This window comes from Callithrix jacchus, chromosome 9, assembly GCF_049354715.1.
Source record: "Callithrix jacchus isolate 240 chromosome 9, calJac240_pri, whole genome shotgun sequence".
In the NCBI taxonomy this organism is placed as follows: Eukaryota; Metazoa; Chordata; class Mammalia; order Primates; family Cebidae; genus Callithrix; species Callithrix jacchus.
This window is the reverse complement of record NC_133510.1, coordinates 21,829,982-21,845,542: the sequence shown is the minus strand read 5'-3', so window position 1 is coordinate 21,845,542 and position 15,561 is coordinate 21,829,982. Positions and strand designations below refer to the sequence as shown.

The window sequence follows — 15,561 nt, the reverse complement described above, 5'->3', positions numbered from 1 at the left end:
CGTGCACCTGTAGTCCCAGCTACTTGGGAGGCTGAGGCAGGAGAATTGCCTGGGTAACAAGAATTGCACTCCAGCCTGGGTAACGAGCGAAACTCTGTCTCAAAAAAAAAAAAAAAAGAATGGCAGAGGAGACCCCAGTTCCCCAGTTCCTTCTTAAGTCTCCTCTCCTTGGGAAAAAGTGTTCCTGCTTTCTGGGTCAGTGTCTGGCCCAAATCCGTGGCTTAGAGATCATTTTCCAGGCTCTTTCTGGAGAACAAATGTAAAACCTTAGAGTGTTCTGATGAGACCATAGTCGGCAGTACTTGGGAGGGTCTTACAGACCCCATCCCATGGAAGCGGGTCTCAGCATCACAGAACCCTCTCTCGGGCCTGTGGACAGTTGCTGTCCCCTCTCTTTTCTCTCCTTGTGTGTGTACCACCCTCAGAGAAGAAGAAGGGAGCTGAGGAGGAGAAGCCAAAGAGAAGGAGACCGGAGAAGCAGGCTGCCTGCCCCTTCTACAACCACGAGCAGATGGGCCTCCTCCGGGATGAGGCCCTGGCAGAGGTGAAGGACATTGAGCAGCTGCTGGCCCTTGGGAAGGAGGCCCGGGCCTGTCCCTATTACGGAAGCCGCCTTGCCATCCCTGCAGCCCAGGTGAGGGCCCTGCAGTGCTGGAAAGCCACTCTTGGCTCTCACTGTGGCCTAGGCCATGAGGAGAGTCCTCATCACACTGTAATTTGGGGGATGCCACCCACCGTGGTCAGACTGATGGCACTTAACCCATTCTTTCCTGAGGCGTGAGTTGGAGGAGGCAGGTGGGATTCCTTGGGGGAACCAGGCGGCAAGGCCAATTGGTATTACTGGAAACAGTGTTTAGGAGCCAGGAAAGCATGTGCATCCCTAGTGAAACCACAGGGAGAGGATGCCGGGAGCTGAGAAGAGTGCAGTGTGTAAATCTATTTCCAAATGGCTTTTCAAGTGATGGTCCCAACTTCCACACCTGTGATGTGATGGAACATGTCAGTGATGGAACCATTCAGTTTTCCCATTTTTCATTTTTTATCTTAAATAATAGTACTCTTTTAACTGGAAAGCACTCCTAACATACACCTACCTGCAGCATGAGAGAATACTGTCTTCTCTGACTCAACTTCTCTTAATTTGTAAACAGAGCTGCTAACATAGCAGGTCAAAAATGGTATCTCATTGTTATTTGATGGGTGCGATTTCACCATTACCTTGCTAATTCCTTAATTTGAATGACTTTGGAAACAGGATATCACTTGTGGAAAATTCTCTTTAATCCAGAAAAAATTTAAGTAGATTTTAAAAGATTTGGGAAACTAAGTAACCATTTTGCACAGTAGCTAGATGCTCACCAGCATAGGGTCTGAGCTGTGTGGGCACTGGCAGGGCACTGGAGGAAAGCTGCCAGCCCCCGTGGTGTCCCAGGCCTTCCCTCCAGTGTGTTTGCCTTCAGAGCAAGATTAGTGCTATGGGCATTTATGCACAGATAACATAACATGACCCAAAAACTTAACGATTTTTGGATTTTTTAAGCACCTTGACCATATCTTGACTTTATGTTAATAGTTTTCTGGTGAAATTCTATGCATGGGGACCCTGGAGCCCAGAAGGGTTAAGTGACTTATATTTTCTCACCAAGAGTAGGTGATGGTGCCCTTCAGTTTCTGGTTTTTCTTTTTTTTTTTTATATATGACTATTCCTTTGATTGGAATCTTTGCTAACAACAAACACCTAAAGATCTGCAGAGTTGCTTTTATTTTTATTGCCCCAGCTCCACTCCTGAACCCTCCCTTGAGATAGGATGTATCAAGCCTATTTTGCAGATGAGGAAACCAAGGGTCAGAGAAGTTAGATAACTCTTCTAGAGTCATACAGCTGGGAAGTAGCAGCTCCAGGAGCAGAAGCTGGGGCTGCTTCCTGGTACACCGGTGGTTTTCAGGGTATTTTGCAGAAACCTGGGGGCCTCTGGGGTGACCTTGAGGACGTGAACAAAGCTAAGCAGGGGTTACCCTCACCCAGCCTTGCCCTTGGTTCACTCAGGAGTCAGACCAACCCTAGTTTCCAGTGTTTCATGTATTTGACTTTTCTTGTAAAACTCTTGAGGAAAGCTTGTCCATTGCTATAAGCTATTTCTTGAATGTCTCTACACACAGTCCAGACAGGAAATAGAAGCACTCACATCAGGAGCTCAGTCTTGGGCAGGCCAGGCTGCTGCAGGGGAGCCCCACCCTGCTAACATGGCCTCATCTTCCTCCCAGCTGGTGGTGCTGCCCTATCAGATGCTGCTGCATGCGGCCACTCGACAGGCTGCAGGCATCCGGCTGCAGGACCAGGTGGTGATCATCGACGAGGCACACAACCTGATCGACACCATCACAGGCATGCACAGTGTGGAGGTCAGCGGCTCCCAGGTGTGTGGGCCTCCCCTCCCCAGGCCAGGGCCTGCCATGAGACAAAGGGATTTAAATGGTCCTCCAGACACCTGGACCAAGAATTTCTCCAGAGGTGGGGCTTGCTAGAGGGTGCACCAAGTCAAGGCAGTGACCTTATTGGAGGCTGACTGTGGCTTTCCAGAACATCCCAGAACTCTGGGGACCCCGCTCTGACATCTACTGATTTCCCTGTACCGTACCTGCCCCCATGCTCCTGAGTCCCTCCAGCCTTGGATGCCAGCAGCCAGTTCTGTAAGCTGGTTCGAGACCAGCCTGACCAACGTAGTGAAACCCTGTCTATACTGAAAAATACAAAAATTAGCCAGATGTGGTGGTGCATGTCTGTAATCCGAGCTACTCGGGAGGCTGAAGCAGGAGAATTACTTGAACCCAGGAGGCGGAGGTTGCAGTCAGTCAAGATTGTGCTATTGCACTCCAGCCTGGGCAACAAGAGCGAAACTGCGTTTCAAAAAACAAAAAGATTGGTGCAGGCTCCTCCTGTACCGTGTACAGCACCAGGTGTCTGGTCTTCACGCTGCCATGAGGGTGGTATTCCTATTTCACGTTGGGAACTTGAAGATTCAGAGATGGTCAAGCTGTGTCCTAAGATCATACAGCTCATGAGTGTGGAGCTGGGGTGTAGCAGCTCCAGGAACAGAAGCTGGGGCCGCTTCCTGGTACACCAGTGGTTTTCAGGGTGTTTTGCAGAAACCTGGGGGCCTCCGAGGCAACCTTGGTTTGTGACTGTGAAACCCCGACAGCATCCCACCAGCTCTACTGACCTGTCCCTGGGTTGAATTGAGGCTGGGATGTGATGGTGACCTTGAACCATCACTCTTCGTAGACTCCAGGTCTTTCCTTAACCTTGTGGAAACTAGCAGGGAGACTCAGTACTTAAGGGTTTCAGCCTCTTGCTTTTCTCTGACCCACAGTGGACACTGGAGGACAACTTCCCTTCCTTTCCCTCTCGGTCAGCTCCCACCAGCCTAAGTGCTGTGGAAACCCATACCTTTTGTCTGCACCCAGCCCCCTCTCCTCCCATTGGTGGCTTCCTGTGTGTCCAGGGCCAGCATCTTCTAGGCGAATCTAAGATGTCAGCACAGCCCTTGGCTGCTTGCCTAAGCCTGGTTTGTGTTCTTTCCGCAGCTTTGCCAGGCCTATTCCCAGCTGCTGCAGTACATGGAGAGATACAGGTGAGATGTGACCCTCTGAGATAGTGTGACAGTCTCTCAGCCTCAGTGGCCCCCTGCATCAGCCCCTTAGAGGCAGCACTTTGGTTCCCCTCTGATCCGGGTTGCAGCATGGTGGAGCTGCGTGCCACTCATGTCCTGAGCACATCATGGTGTGTGCTTCACACAGACATGGGAGGCTGGGGACTGACCGCTGGCTCTGAGGCCTGAGGCCATGGCCAGCCTGCTTTCTGGGAAGGGATTTGTAGATTGTGACCCAGTTTGAGAGGCATTGGGCAGCAAGGCCCCTGCTGGGGGTGGGCGGGGTGAGTTGCCGTCAGGGCACCACCGCTTAATGTCCATTGGCTTCTTCTCAGCAAGCGTTTGAAGGCCAAGAACCTGATGTACCTGAAACAGATCCTGTATTTGCTGGAGAAATTTGTGGCCATGCTGGGAGGTAAGAGCCCCATCCCCCTGCTAACCCCTGGCCTGCAAAACCTGCCAGGCTGCTGTTTCCTTGGATGCTCATCAGAACCGCCTCAGTCTCTGTGTTTTTAAGAACGGTCTTGATCATTGATTTAGAAAATTCTTGTTCTTTGTAGCTTAGTTGAGTTGTCTGACTTGAGCTTTTTTTAGACCCACGGGGTTCTTTGCCTGAGTTCGAGGCCTTTTTATTTCAGGCCCCATTCTGTGGGAATAGTAAGGATACAGCATCTCATGAACATACAGTGTTTCTGTGATAGGCGTAGTGCTGTGGGGTGTTCGAAGCACTGCATATGTGGTTTTGCGTGCCCTGTGAGAACGCAGTGCTGGCATTTGAGTCCTCGTTGACAGACATATAAACTAGAGCTCAGAGCAAGGGGCTGCTTACTATTCACAAGCCCAGCAAGGGAGCCTGGGATCTTCTGGCTTCAGCTTCCAGCCCGCTTTGCATGACCCCGTCTCGTCCCCTTCTTTTATAATGGGGCAGCTCCTTGGAAGGCATCTGTGGAAACGGAAGTTGCAGAAAGCCTGTGGGAGCTTCTGGCGGAAGCTGGCCTTGTGTTGTTGCTCTGAGCTGCCAGCTCTGCTTTGCCTCAGGTTCACCACATGGCCTGGGCAGCTCCTTTATGCTCCCCTGCCCTGCATACGTTCATCTGGCCACTGTGTCCTGGCCTCCTGGAGGAGGGGTGAAAAGCATGAACTTACAGGGCTTTGGGTTCCATGTGTAAGCACATGAGTCAAATGTGGGAGGCTCCTAGACACCCCTGCCCTCTCAGTGGGTCCTTTGTATGCTATAAAGAGTGAAAAGCAAAACAAAGCCATTGAAATACCGATGCTCTTGATGTGCCGTGTAGAGGGAGAGAAGATAGGGAAGGGTTGGGGGGTGCAGAGAACCACCATCCTGACCTATTTCGATTCTCTTTCTTAGGGAACATTAAGCAAAACCCCAATACACAGAGCCTCTCACAGACAGGTAAGAGAGTTGCTCTCAGAGGTCCCAGAGCTGATCTGAGCCACTTCCGATCTTAATCCTGGGACTGAAGGCCAAGGCTCAGGGTGAAACTCCGAAGGCCCTTCCTGTGTTTGCCCTCAGGGACGGAGCTGAAGACCATCAACGACTTCCTCTTCCAGAGCCAGATCGACAACATCAACCTGTTCAAGGTAGAGGTTTCCACCTTTCCACCTTCCAGTTTCCTTAAAACCATCTGTGGGTAGAGTACTATGTGAAGACTGTGGAAGGAAGAAAAAGCAAATTCCTTCTGTCCTCAAGCCGTCTAAGGATCTAAAACATAGAGGTGTAATTACTTAACCCTTAGCGCACTGTGCCTGCAAGACAAAAGTCATCTTCCTCTAGGGTGAAGGCCACAGGAATGGGTGAGAAAGGCACCTTTCTTGGTGCCCCATAGAACAGGTAGAGACTCTAGGTCCTTGCCGCCTCATTCCATCTTCCGGCACAGTCTCCCTCAGGCTTATGGACAGGAGCAGGACATTGATATGTTCTATGTGACCCCTTCCACATCTTCCCAGTTGGGCCTTGGGTCCGGTTGCAGCCTCAGACGTCTGCTCACTCCAGGCCTGCATACCTGGCGCTTCTGGCCACTGCTGCCTGAACCCCACCCTTGTGGTCAAGGCAGTAACAGTGACTGCCCGTGGGAACAGGGTCCTGCCTGTGTTCTAGGTGGCATGCCATGTGCTGTGGCTCTGAGCTAGGATATCTTTTCACCCCTGGCAAGCAAAGGAAACAGAGGCCCAGGGAGGTGACTTCAGGAGGGTCGTGTGCACAGGCTTCCTGAATAGGGTACTGCATTGTGGACGGGGCAGTAGAGGAGGAGGTGGCCTCAGAGAGGGGATGACAGCATTAGTGGCAGGGAGGCTCCAGGTGCCTCAGAAGGTATCACTGCGTTGTGCTGCCTGGGTGGTGGGGGTGGTGGGATTTTGTTTGTTTGTTTAGATTACAGCTCACTCAGTTTGCACATGTGCCTACAGCTGGGCTCGGTTTTGCAGGTGCAGCGGTACTGTGAGAAGAGCATGGTCAGCAGAAAGGTACCTGCTCCCATCTTGTGGTCCTGAACGGGACCCAGCTGCGCCCCAACCCCCCTGCCCTTACCATGCTTTCCTCCGCTGCCCTCAAGGGTATTCTAGAGTCCCCTTTATCTCCACCCTCCTTGGTGCAGTGGGCCTTGCTGGGGTGGTGGGATGTGTGCTGCAGGCATCTTTGGCCTGGGAGAGCCTCCGATCCACCCAGCCTCTCTCTCATGGCTGTTCCTTGTTCCTCTCCACTGCTCGCTCTCATCCTACCCAGCTCTTTGGCTTCACAGAACGGTACGGAGCAGTGCTGTCATCTCGGGAGCAGCCCAAATTGGCTGGGTTTCAGCAGTTCCTACAGAGCCTGCAGCCCAAGGCAACTGAAGGTGAGGCAGGAGGGTGGGCAGGCAGAGCCGGCTGTAAGCCTGGGCAAGGGCATCTGTTCCTTGTGTGTGGACCTGTCCGCAGGGCGGCCTCCTCCTTATTCTGCTCTGTGCAGTCCCTGCGGATGAGAGTCCGGCCACTGCCCTGCGACCAGCTTCCCCACTGATGCATATCGAAGGCTTCTTGGCAGCTCTCACTACGGCCAACCAGGACGGCAGGGTCATCCTGAGCCGCCAAGGTAATCAAGTGCTTCTTGGCCATATGCTCAGTTCCCAGGAAGGAGCCAAGCTGAGCTAGGGAGCTACAGTGTGAAAGGATTCTTTCCTTCCATCCTGGGAATTTCCTGGGTTAGGAAGAAGCAGTGCAGTGGGCACTGGCCTGCTGTGACTTGGCAAGCAGTGGAGGAGGACGGGAGATAGAGGGGCTGGGATGGGGTCCTCTTGGGCAGGGGTCCTAGGGAAGCTTGTATTGTGGGGTAGAGTGGACTTTGGTTTGGGTCATCTATAAGCTTTGGGATTTGGACTATTTTTTAACTTCAGTTTTCTTGTATGAAAATGGAGAGGATTGTATGGTCCACCTCTGTGGGCTGGTTTTCCTAGAGATTAAATGGTCTTTAATTTAAAGAGAAAGCACTAGCACTTGTGCCTCAGACCCGGACTTACCTGGGGATCCCTCTTTGCTGGGATGATAGAAGTGTCTGTTGGGCTTGCACTCACCTCTCCACTGATCTCTTTTTCCAGGCAGCCTCAGTCAGAGCAGCCTTAAGTTCTTGCTCCTGAATCCAGCTGTGCACTTTGCCCAGGTGGTGAAGGAATGCCGGGCAGTGGTAATTGCAGGGGGCACCATGCAGCCGGTAAGGACACGTTTCCCAGCTCCTGTGCCCCATGTGTTGGGATGGGATGGGGGCTGGGGAGAGATGCATCATCAGTCCTGTTCACTCCTGGGGCCCCAAGCCAGAAAGGGTCAGCCTGAGCAGGCCCAGCGGTGTCCGCTGGGCAACACTGCTATTCTTTCTCACTGCTGTGCCTTTTAGGATGGGAGGCAGTGGATACTCCTCTGTTGCTCTGTTCTACTGTGCCTGTTAGGATGGAGGGCAGTGGATACTCCTCTGTTGCTCTGCTCTACTGTGCCTTTTAGGATGGAGGGCAGTGGATACTCTTCTGTTGCTCTGCTCTACTGTGCCTTTTAGGATGAGGGGCAGTGGATACTCCTCTGTTGCTCTGCTCTGCTGTGCCTGTTAGGATGGAGGGCAGTGGATACTCCTCTGTTGCTCTGCTCTACTGTGCCTTTTAGGATGGGGGGCAGTGTATACTCCTCTGTTGCTCTGCTCTACTGTGCCTGTTAGGATGGAGGGCAGTGGATACTCCTCTGTTGCTCTGCTCTGCTGTGCCTGTTAGGATGGAGGGCAGTGGATACTCCTCTGTTGCTCTGCTCTACTGTGCCTTTTAGGATGGGGGGCAGTGTATACTCCTCTGTTGCTCTGCTCTACTGTGCCTGTTAGGATGGAGGGCAGTGGATACTCCTCTGTTGCTCTGTTCTGCTGTGCCTGTTAGGATGGAGGGCAGTGGATATTCCTCTGTTGCTCTGTTCTGCTGTGCCTGTTAGGATGGCGGGCGGTGGATATTCCTCTGTTGCTCTGCTCTACTGTGCCTGTTAGGATGGAGGGCGGTAGATACTTCTCTGTTGCTCTGCTCTACTGTGCCTGTTAGGATGGAGGGCGGTGGATACTTCTCTGTTGCTCTGCTCTACTGTGCCTGTTAGGATGGAGGGCAGTGGATACTCCTCTGTTGCTCTGCTCTGCTGTGCCTTTTAGGATGGGGGGCAGTGGATACTCCTCTGTTACTCTGCTCTGCTGTGCCTTTTAGGATGGGGGGCAGTGGATACTCCTCTGTTGCTCTGCTCTATAGCCCCAGGATCACATGTCTCCCAGAGGAAGCTGTTCAGTGGTTTCAGACTCTCAAGGAAAAAAATCATGATTCCACTCTTAAAAGGTTCATTTTGGTGTATATGATTATAATAGCCTTGTAGGCTTAATTTTCACTTACGTGCATACCTATTTTAAAAACAAAAGTGCAGCTCCCTTCCCGCACCGTTGCTGAAACTTGCTCTTTTCATACATTCACTCGGCAGCAGAGGAGTCTACTGAGAAGATACAGCCTGAGCTGCCAAGGTAATCAGGTGTTTCTTGGCCAGGTGCTCAGTTCCCAGGAACCTGCCTCCTTATCAGCAAGCATGCACGTATTCCAGTACCCCAGCTGTGCTGGATTCCAGTTGCACAGATGCATAGCATTTTCATGCAGCATAGCATTTCATTCATCCTCTTGTTGGGTGTGCAGGCTATTTACAGTTGTCAGTTTTGAGCATGACTGTGATGAATATAACTACATCTCTGCACAGTGGTGATTCCTACCTAGCAAAGGGCCTACTGGATGAAAAGCTGCTGGGAGTCCTGAAGCAGTGCTTCCCAGCCCCAGCTGCCCTAGGTCTTGACTTTTATATTTTTGTGTGCACAGATTCATAGTTTTATTCATTCAGCATATTCAAGTTGTTTATAGTCATTCTTGTTTCTGACACTCACACTATCTCAAAGCTGATGTGAGAGCCCCTTCCTGCTAGCTCAGGTCCTGCCGTGGCTCTGCCAGTCTCGCCTCCAGCACAACAGAATGTCCTGGGCTCACTATGGGTGTCCTTGCCCCCACACTGGATTCATTTCTCCAGGCTGCCTTGGTTTCTTTTAATCGAGAATGAGATTTAGAAATCAAGCTGTGGGAGCTAGGATGTTTGTAGTGTTCCTGGAGCGTTTCAGTAGACAGATCTAGGAAATGTTTTCTGAATGAATCCATACGGGTTCCGTACTGGTGTTTCATTTATTTATTTATTTATTTAGTTAGTTAGTTAGTTAGTTAGTTATTTGAGGCGGAGTTTCACTATCACCCAGGCTGGAGTGCAGTGGCCCTATTTTAACTCACAGCAACCTCTGCCTCCCAGGTTTAAGCAATTCTAATGCCTCAGTCTCCCCAGTAGCTGGGATTACAGGCACATGCCACCACGCCCAGCTAATTTCTGTATTTTAGTAGAGATGGGGTTTTACCATGTTGGCCAGGCTACTCTCGAACTTAAGTGATCCACCTGCCTTGGCCTCTCGAAGAGCTGGGACTACAGGCATGAGCCACCGTGCCTGGCCCATATTGGTATTTCTAAGTGTAAGTCATAGGATTTGTTTACCTGACCCTATTTTGTACCTCTTTTTCTCTTAAGCCTGAACATTTGTGGTACATTAACATACTATCTGCTCTATCCCATAATATACTCAAAAGTTTCAAAATCATAATACCAATATTACTTCTAATAATAAATCTGAAATTGCCTTTCCTCTTTGCCTTTCCCGTCTAACCCACTAAGGATGTCTGATCACTAGGCTATAAAGTCACTTGAACCAGGCTTTTCTTGGTGTGCTTCTGTTTTCAGTTTGATAGAAAGCTAGGCTGATTTTGTTTCATTTTCTTTTCAATTTTAGAACTTTTTTTTCTTTTTTGACTTGTAGTTTTTAAGTATGTAAATATTTGTGTAGTTCAGAAGTCAAATTTACATAAAAAGATGTATTCAGGAAAGTCCCACTCCCGTCCTCTCCAGCCTGTTCCCCACCCACCCCCATAGGGAACCAGTTTGACTTCCCTGTCCTTTCAGTTCTTCTTTTTCCCCAAAATAAGCAAGTATGTGTCTTCATTTTCCCTTTCCTGATTTACATGGAAGGCATCTTAGCCGGTTGTCCCAGCCATCGCTCCTCTAGTGGACTGTGTGGTTCTCTGTCAGGCAGATGTAGCGTTGCTCATTCAACTAGTACCCTCTGGATGGGCAGGTACATGATTTCTAGGAAAAGGCCTGGGCATGTGCTGTTTGGTATCTTTGGGCTGTATCTTCTCCATAGACTCCTAAATATGGGATTCCTGGGTTAAAAAAAAAGTATAAATATGTTTAATTTGTTAACTGCTGTGAAATTCCCCTTCACAAGAATTAAACCATTCTGTATCCCACCAGTAATGTCTAGGAATGCCTGTTTCTCCACAGAGTGGTTACTTTTGGTTTTTTCCCAGTCTAACAAGTGACTGGGAGATTCTTATTCAATAGTTTGGGCCGGGGCCTGACCACATGTATTTCTGAAAATTTTCACTGGTGATTTTGCTGCATGCAGGCCAGCAAAATGACTTTGCCAGATTTACTGGATTTCCTTTGCTGTTCTGCATGTAGGTTAAACAAGACTGCTAGCACTGGGTATCAGTTACTGTTTTTGTTTTTGTTAATTTGCCATCAGCCTTTTCTTTGACCTTTTCTTTCTATTCATGTGTACTTGCTTCCTTTTAGCCCAGACTTCTCGCTTTTTTTCTGCTGGGCCTCTGAGAGGTCACAGGGCCGTGATACTGGGGTCTTGGTCTGCAGGTTTCTGACTTCCGGCAGCAGCTGCTGGCCTGTGCCGGGGTGGAACCTGAGCGCGTGGTGGAGTTTTCCTGTGGTAAGGAGCCATGCCCAGGGTGGGTTGGGCTAGAGGTCAGGTTCTGGCCCCTGTTTTCTGTGTGTAACCTCATACTGTGACCAGGCACAGGGGCGGAGGAGACCCGGGGATGGGAGCCTCGCTCTTTGTGCATTCACCCAGGCTCTCCTGCTCTGCTCCCTGCTGCCCAGTGTGACTGTGGCAATGGTGGGTGGGTGAGCATTGTCAGTCACTGCTCCTGAGCTGGAAGATGGGGTAGAGAAATGCCCTTCCTGCACTGTGCCTTGCAGCAGGCCTGCATCTCCAGTTTTCGGCCCCTCCCTGGCTCTTAACAGGTCACGTGATCCCTCCAGACAACATCCTGCCCCTTGTCATCTGCAGCGGGATCTCCAGCCAGCCGCTGGAATTTACGTTCCAGAAAAGAGAGCTGCCCCAGATGGTCAGTCCCAGCCAACTCGCTGCGCCACAGCCTGGGCTCAGGCAGCAAACGGTTTTCCCAGGCAGGGGTGCTCTGGCCCACCCTGAGTGATTTCAGGCGTTAGGGAAATTGTATGGGGGCACCCGCTATAGAGCCGCACAGGATGAGCAGCATCGATATAGATGCTTATGGAGGAAGGTCTGAGCTTCCCCACCCCTCACCCCTTAGGCTGCTAAATATGTATTTTTAAAACCTCCAGGCATCCCCTGAGGATGCCACATGCAGAGGAAAGCTGCTGACTCCCTTTGGCTCTCTTGCCCTTTGGTTATATCTGCTCCTGCCAGTGGCAGGGATGTGGGGCTTGGGAGGCATCACCTGAGGTATGCAGTGCCTGATGGTCATTGTGGTGCCTGTCAGGACCCTGGAGTGAAGAAGGGAGGACGCAGTGCCAGGGAAATAGGAAGGCCCCCCCCCGCAAGACACTGGTGTTGTAACGTGTGTCAGAAAGGCTCAGCAGCAGAGGCTGGGTATGTTTGGAGGGAGGTGGCACCTACCACCGTGTGGTTCCCACCCAGGGGAGCCAAGGCCTCCCTGCTGGCTATAGTCATGCTGTAGGTCTCTCCTCAGTTTTGAGCCTCAAGGTTAAGATGCTGTTTGTGGGTGGCTGAGGGTTTGCTCCATGGGGGATCCCTCTCTTTTTTCCTTAGATGGATGAGGCGGGTCGCATCCTCTGTAACCTGTGTGGTGTGGTTCCTGGAGGGGTGGTCTGTTTCTTCCCGTCCTACGAGTACCTACGCCAGGTCCACACCCACTGGGAGAAGGGTGGTCTGCTGGACCGCCTGGCAGCCAGGAAAAAGGTGAGTAGCCTGTCAGGCAGTCCTCCCACTCAAGAGGACTGTGCCTCTGAGTCCTCCTGGGAGCTCTTGTGCTCATCGAGTTAGGACAGCCTTCTGGCTCCTCATCCCCACTGCTCCCTGTCCCTGACTACAGAGGATTTTCCCAAAGCCCTGAGTTGTGAGGCCCTTCAGTCCCCTGCCAGAAAACACAAGGCCACAAGCAGACCCGAGACCCAGCGCCCTGAACCCATCTCTGGGAGATGTTCTCTGTCTTTCTCCAGATATTCCAGGAACCTAAGAGCACACACCAGGTGGAGCAGGTGCTGCTGGCCTATTCCAGGTGCATTCAGGTGCGAGCCTAATGCTGAGCTTGGATCTGAGACTGTGGGGGTGGCAGCTGGAAATGTTGTGGGTGACATCCAAGCCTCTACTCAGCAACTCTGGGTCTGCGTGTCTTCCGCAGGGCTGTGGCCAGGAGAGAGGCCGGGTGACAGGGGCGCTGCTCCTCTCTGTGGTTGGAGGAAAGATGAGTGAAGGGATCAACTTCTCTGACAATCTAGGCCGGTAAGTAGTGCCTCTGTTCATCTCCTGGGCTGCTATACTTGGCTGGCCCTCACTCCCAGCAGCTGGGCCCCTGCCTGGCGTCTGCTGCCATCGGAGCCCACACCCAAGTTTCAACTGCTTAGACCAGCTAGCTGGAGGGACGGACTCAGCAGCTCTGGGTTTGGCCCTGGGAGAGTAGGTGGAAAATCAGGCTGGCCATTGCTGCATCAGGACCCAGTCCTTTGTCCTAGATGGGATCTCTCAGCTGAGCAAGCCCTCTTTAGGTGGTAGCTGCAGAGCTGGGAAGAGCAGAGCTTTGATCACAGATGGAGAGGGCTGAGGAAGGGGTAGAATAGAGCAGCTGGTGACAGGTGGGTGATTACACGGGAGGCCCTGACACCCACCCGCCCTGGGCTCCTGTCTCCCCCAGGTGTGTGGTGATGGTGGGCATGCCCTTCCCCAACATCAGGTCTCCAGAGCTGCAGGAGAAAATGGCCTACTTGGATCAGACCCTTGTGAGTGACCCCAGTGTCGCAGTGGGTGAGAAGAGAGTGGGTGGTGGGTGAGAGTGGCATTGCCCTCCAGGCTGATACAGCCAGGCCTTTCTCGCTATGCTGGCGTCTCCTGGCCCCTCCAGAGGCTTGGATGCCCCTCCATACCCTCTTGATCCTCCCTGTGATGTCACCTGCACTCTTGCTGCTGGATTTGGCCATAAAGCTTCCTGGTCTGGCTCCAAAGCCTGGCAGGGCCTTCTCCCAGGAAGAGCTGCAGGCAGGAAACAGTCCTGATGGGTCATCCTTCACCCCCAGCCCAGAGCCCCAGGCCAGGCACCCCCAGGGAAGGCTCTGGTGGAGAACCTGTGCATGAAGGCCGTCAACCAGTCCATAGGTGAGCCTGGCTGCCTCTGACTGGGTGGACAGATGGGGGCTTTAAAAGGGGAGAACAGGAAAGCGGGGTTGCCTGCTTGTCTCCTGCATGAGTCTGAGGAGGGGGAGGGGTACGCCATGGGAATGTGCTGTAGGGGAAGCAGGTGTTACTCGGAGCCCCAGCCTCTGTTCCTATGCAGGCAGAGCCATCAGGCACCAGAGGGATTTTGCCAGCATAGTGCTCCTGGACCAGCGATACGCCCGGCCCCCTGTCCTGGCCAAGCTGCCGGCCTGGATCCAAGCCCGCGTGGAGGTCAAAGCTGCCTTTGGCCCTGCCATTGCTGCCGTGCAGAAGGTCAGTCCAGCCTTTTCCTTTCCCGAGAACCTCCCTGCGCCGAGATCGCATTTCTCACTGCCCTCTGTCTGCCCAGTTTCACCGGGAGAAGGCGGCCTCTTTCTGACGGGCAGCCACACCACTGCCTGGCGCTGCACCCTTCCTTTGCCCTACACACTGGAGATGGTGTTTGTCATGGGCCTGGTCTGCAGGGATCCTGCCATAAAGGTGAAACCCAGGAGAAAGGGTGGAGTCGAGTGCTGCCAGGACCCAGACACAGGCATTAGCTCCCGCAGGAGAAAATGGGGGAATCCTGAAGAAACAGTGGGTCCTGGCTGTCCTTGGGGCCTTCCAGGGTAGCTCCCTCCTGGAATAGAATCTTTCTTTCCATCCTGCATGGCCGAGAGGCAGGCTTCCTGCCTGGTCTCTGCAGGAGGCTGTGGCAACTGTGTGGCCTTCACTGGGGCATCTCCGTCCTGCTACCTTCTTAGAGGTGAGATGGAACAGGCCCGTCTGCCTCTCCTTTTTCTAGCCAAAGTTAGCTGCCCTGGACAGCTCACTCTCTGGGCTCAATTTAAAATGATCCCGTGGCCACAGGGCTTCTGCCCAGGGGCTTGTCACCTTCCCTATCTTCCTGAGTTTCTCTTGTGTGTGGAGGGTGGGAGTGGTGTCACTCCCAGGGCTGATACAGCCGGGCCTTCCCTGCTGGCATCTCTTGGCCCCTCCAGAGGCTGGGATGCCCCCACCATACCTTTTTGATCTTCCTTGTGATGTTATCTGGACCCCTGCTGCTGGATTTGGCTATGAAGCCTCCTGGTCTGGATCCAAAGCCTGGCAGTGTCTTTTCCAAGGGAAAAGACCTATAGCCCTGCTCCTAACCGGCCCCACAGCCCTGCCTGGATTTGTATGTCCCTGACTTGGTTCCAGTTCCTCCAAGTCAGTAGCACCTCCCTCCCTCTCAACCACTGGAGCAAACTCTAAGACACCTTCTACCCCGACACCAGGAATGATGCCAAGGGCCATTGGACTCTCCACGTGACTATTTCTAGAGACCTCATGTTGTCACTGAGACCTTTTTTCCTGTGGGACAATGTCCCTCCCACCTGCAACAGCTGCCCCTGCTGACCACTTGTCTTCTCCCTCTGACCCCAGAGAGAGGGGCCGTGGTCTGCTGGGATCTTCTGCCCCCATCGCCTAGAGACCAAAAGGGCAGGAGGAAAGCCACTGATCCCAGGTGTTTGCATCCTGCACCGCTTCAGGTCCTTAATTAAAAGTGCACTGTTGGTTTCTGCTCAGTTCTTCATTGATTTGTGCTGCTATTTTCTCTGGAAGTCTCTTAGGGAATCAAAGAGTGCACCGGTGCAGGGGCTGGGTGGAGCCATCCCCCGAAGCAGCACAGGCAACAGAAGCTCCAGCCCCAGATGCCAGCTTCCTGCTCCTTGAAGGTGGTCTCCACATGCACCTGGGATATTTCCATCCCTGCCCCTTCCAGGGCAGCAGGGCTGAGGAGCCCATTCTGACTATGTCTACATCAGGGCCACAGCTAGAGTTTGAGTTTGGTGAAGGAAAGCGTG

General features: G+C 52.4%; 1 protein-coding gene across 25 annotated transcripts in view; it reads left to right on the top strand.

Annotated features, from left to right (window-relative positions):
- DDX11 (DEAD/H-box helicase 11) overlaps positions 1–15,282 on the top strand; it is a 31,058-nt gene extending 15,776 nt beyond the window's left edge. For 11 of the 25 annotated variants that reach the window (XM_078337954.1, XM_054238083.2, XM_078337953.1 and 8 more), the window contains 18 exons: positions 426–634; positions 2,267–2,419; positions 3,587–3,633; positions 3,987–4,066; positions 5,021–5,065; positions 5,186–5,253; positions 6,097–6,135; positions 6,395–6,503; positions 6,617–6,739; positions 7,242–7,354; positions 10,939–11,011; positions 11,326–11,429; positions 12,116–12,265; positions 12,526–12,594; positions 12,708–12,808; positions 13,218–13,302; positions 13,597–13,675; positions 13,854–15,282. In XM_078337954.1, coding sequence (XP_078194080.1) covers positions 426–634; positions 2,267–2,419; positions 3,587–3,633; positions 3,987–4,066; positions 5,021–5,065; positions 5,186–5,253; positions 6,097–6,135; positions 6,395–6,503; positions 6,617–6,739; positions 7,242–7,354; positions 10,939–11,011; positions 11,326–11,429; positions 12,116–12,265; positions 12,526–12,594; positions 12,708–12,808; positions 13,218–13,302; positions 13,597–13,675; positions 13,854–14,347 — 2,141 coding nt within the window. In that variant the 3' untranslated portion in view covers positions 14,348–15,282. The other 14 variants (XM_078337961.1, XM_078337959.1, XM_078337956.1 and 11 more) reach the window with 7 other exon arrangements.
- The last annotated feature ends 279 nt before the right edge of the window (positions 15,283–15,561 follow it).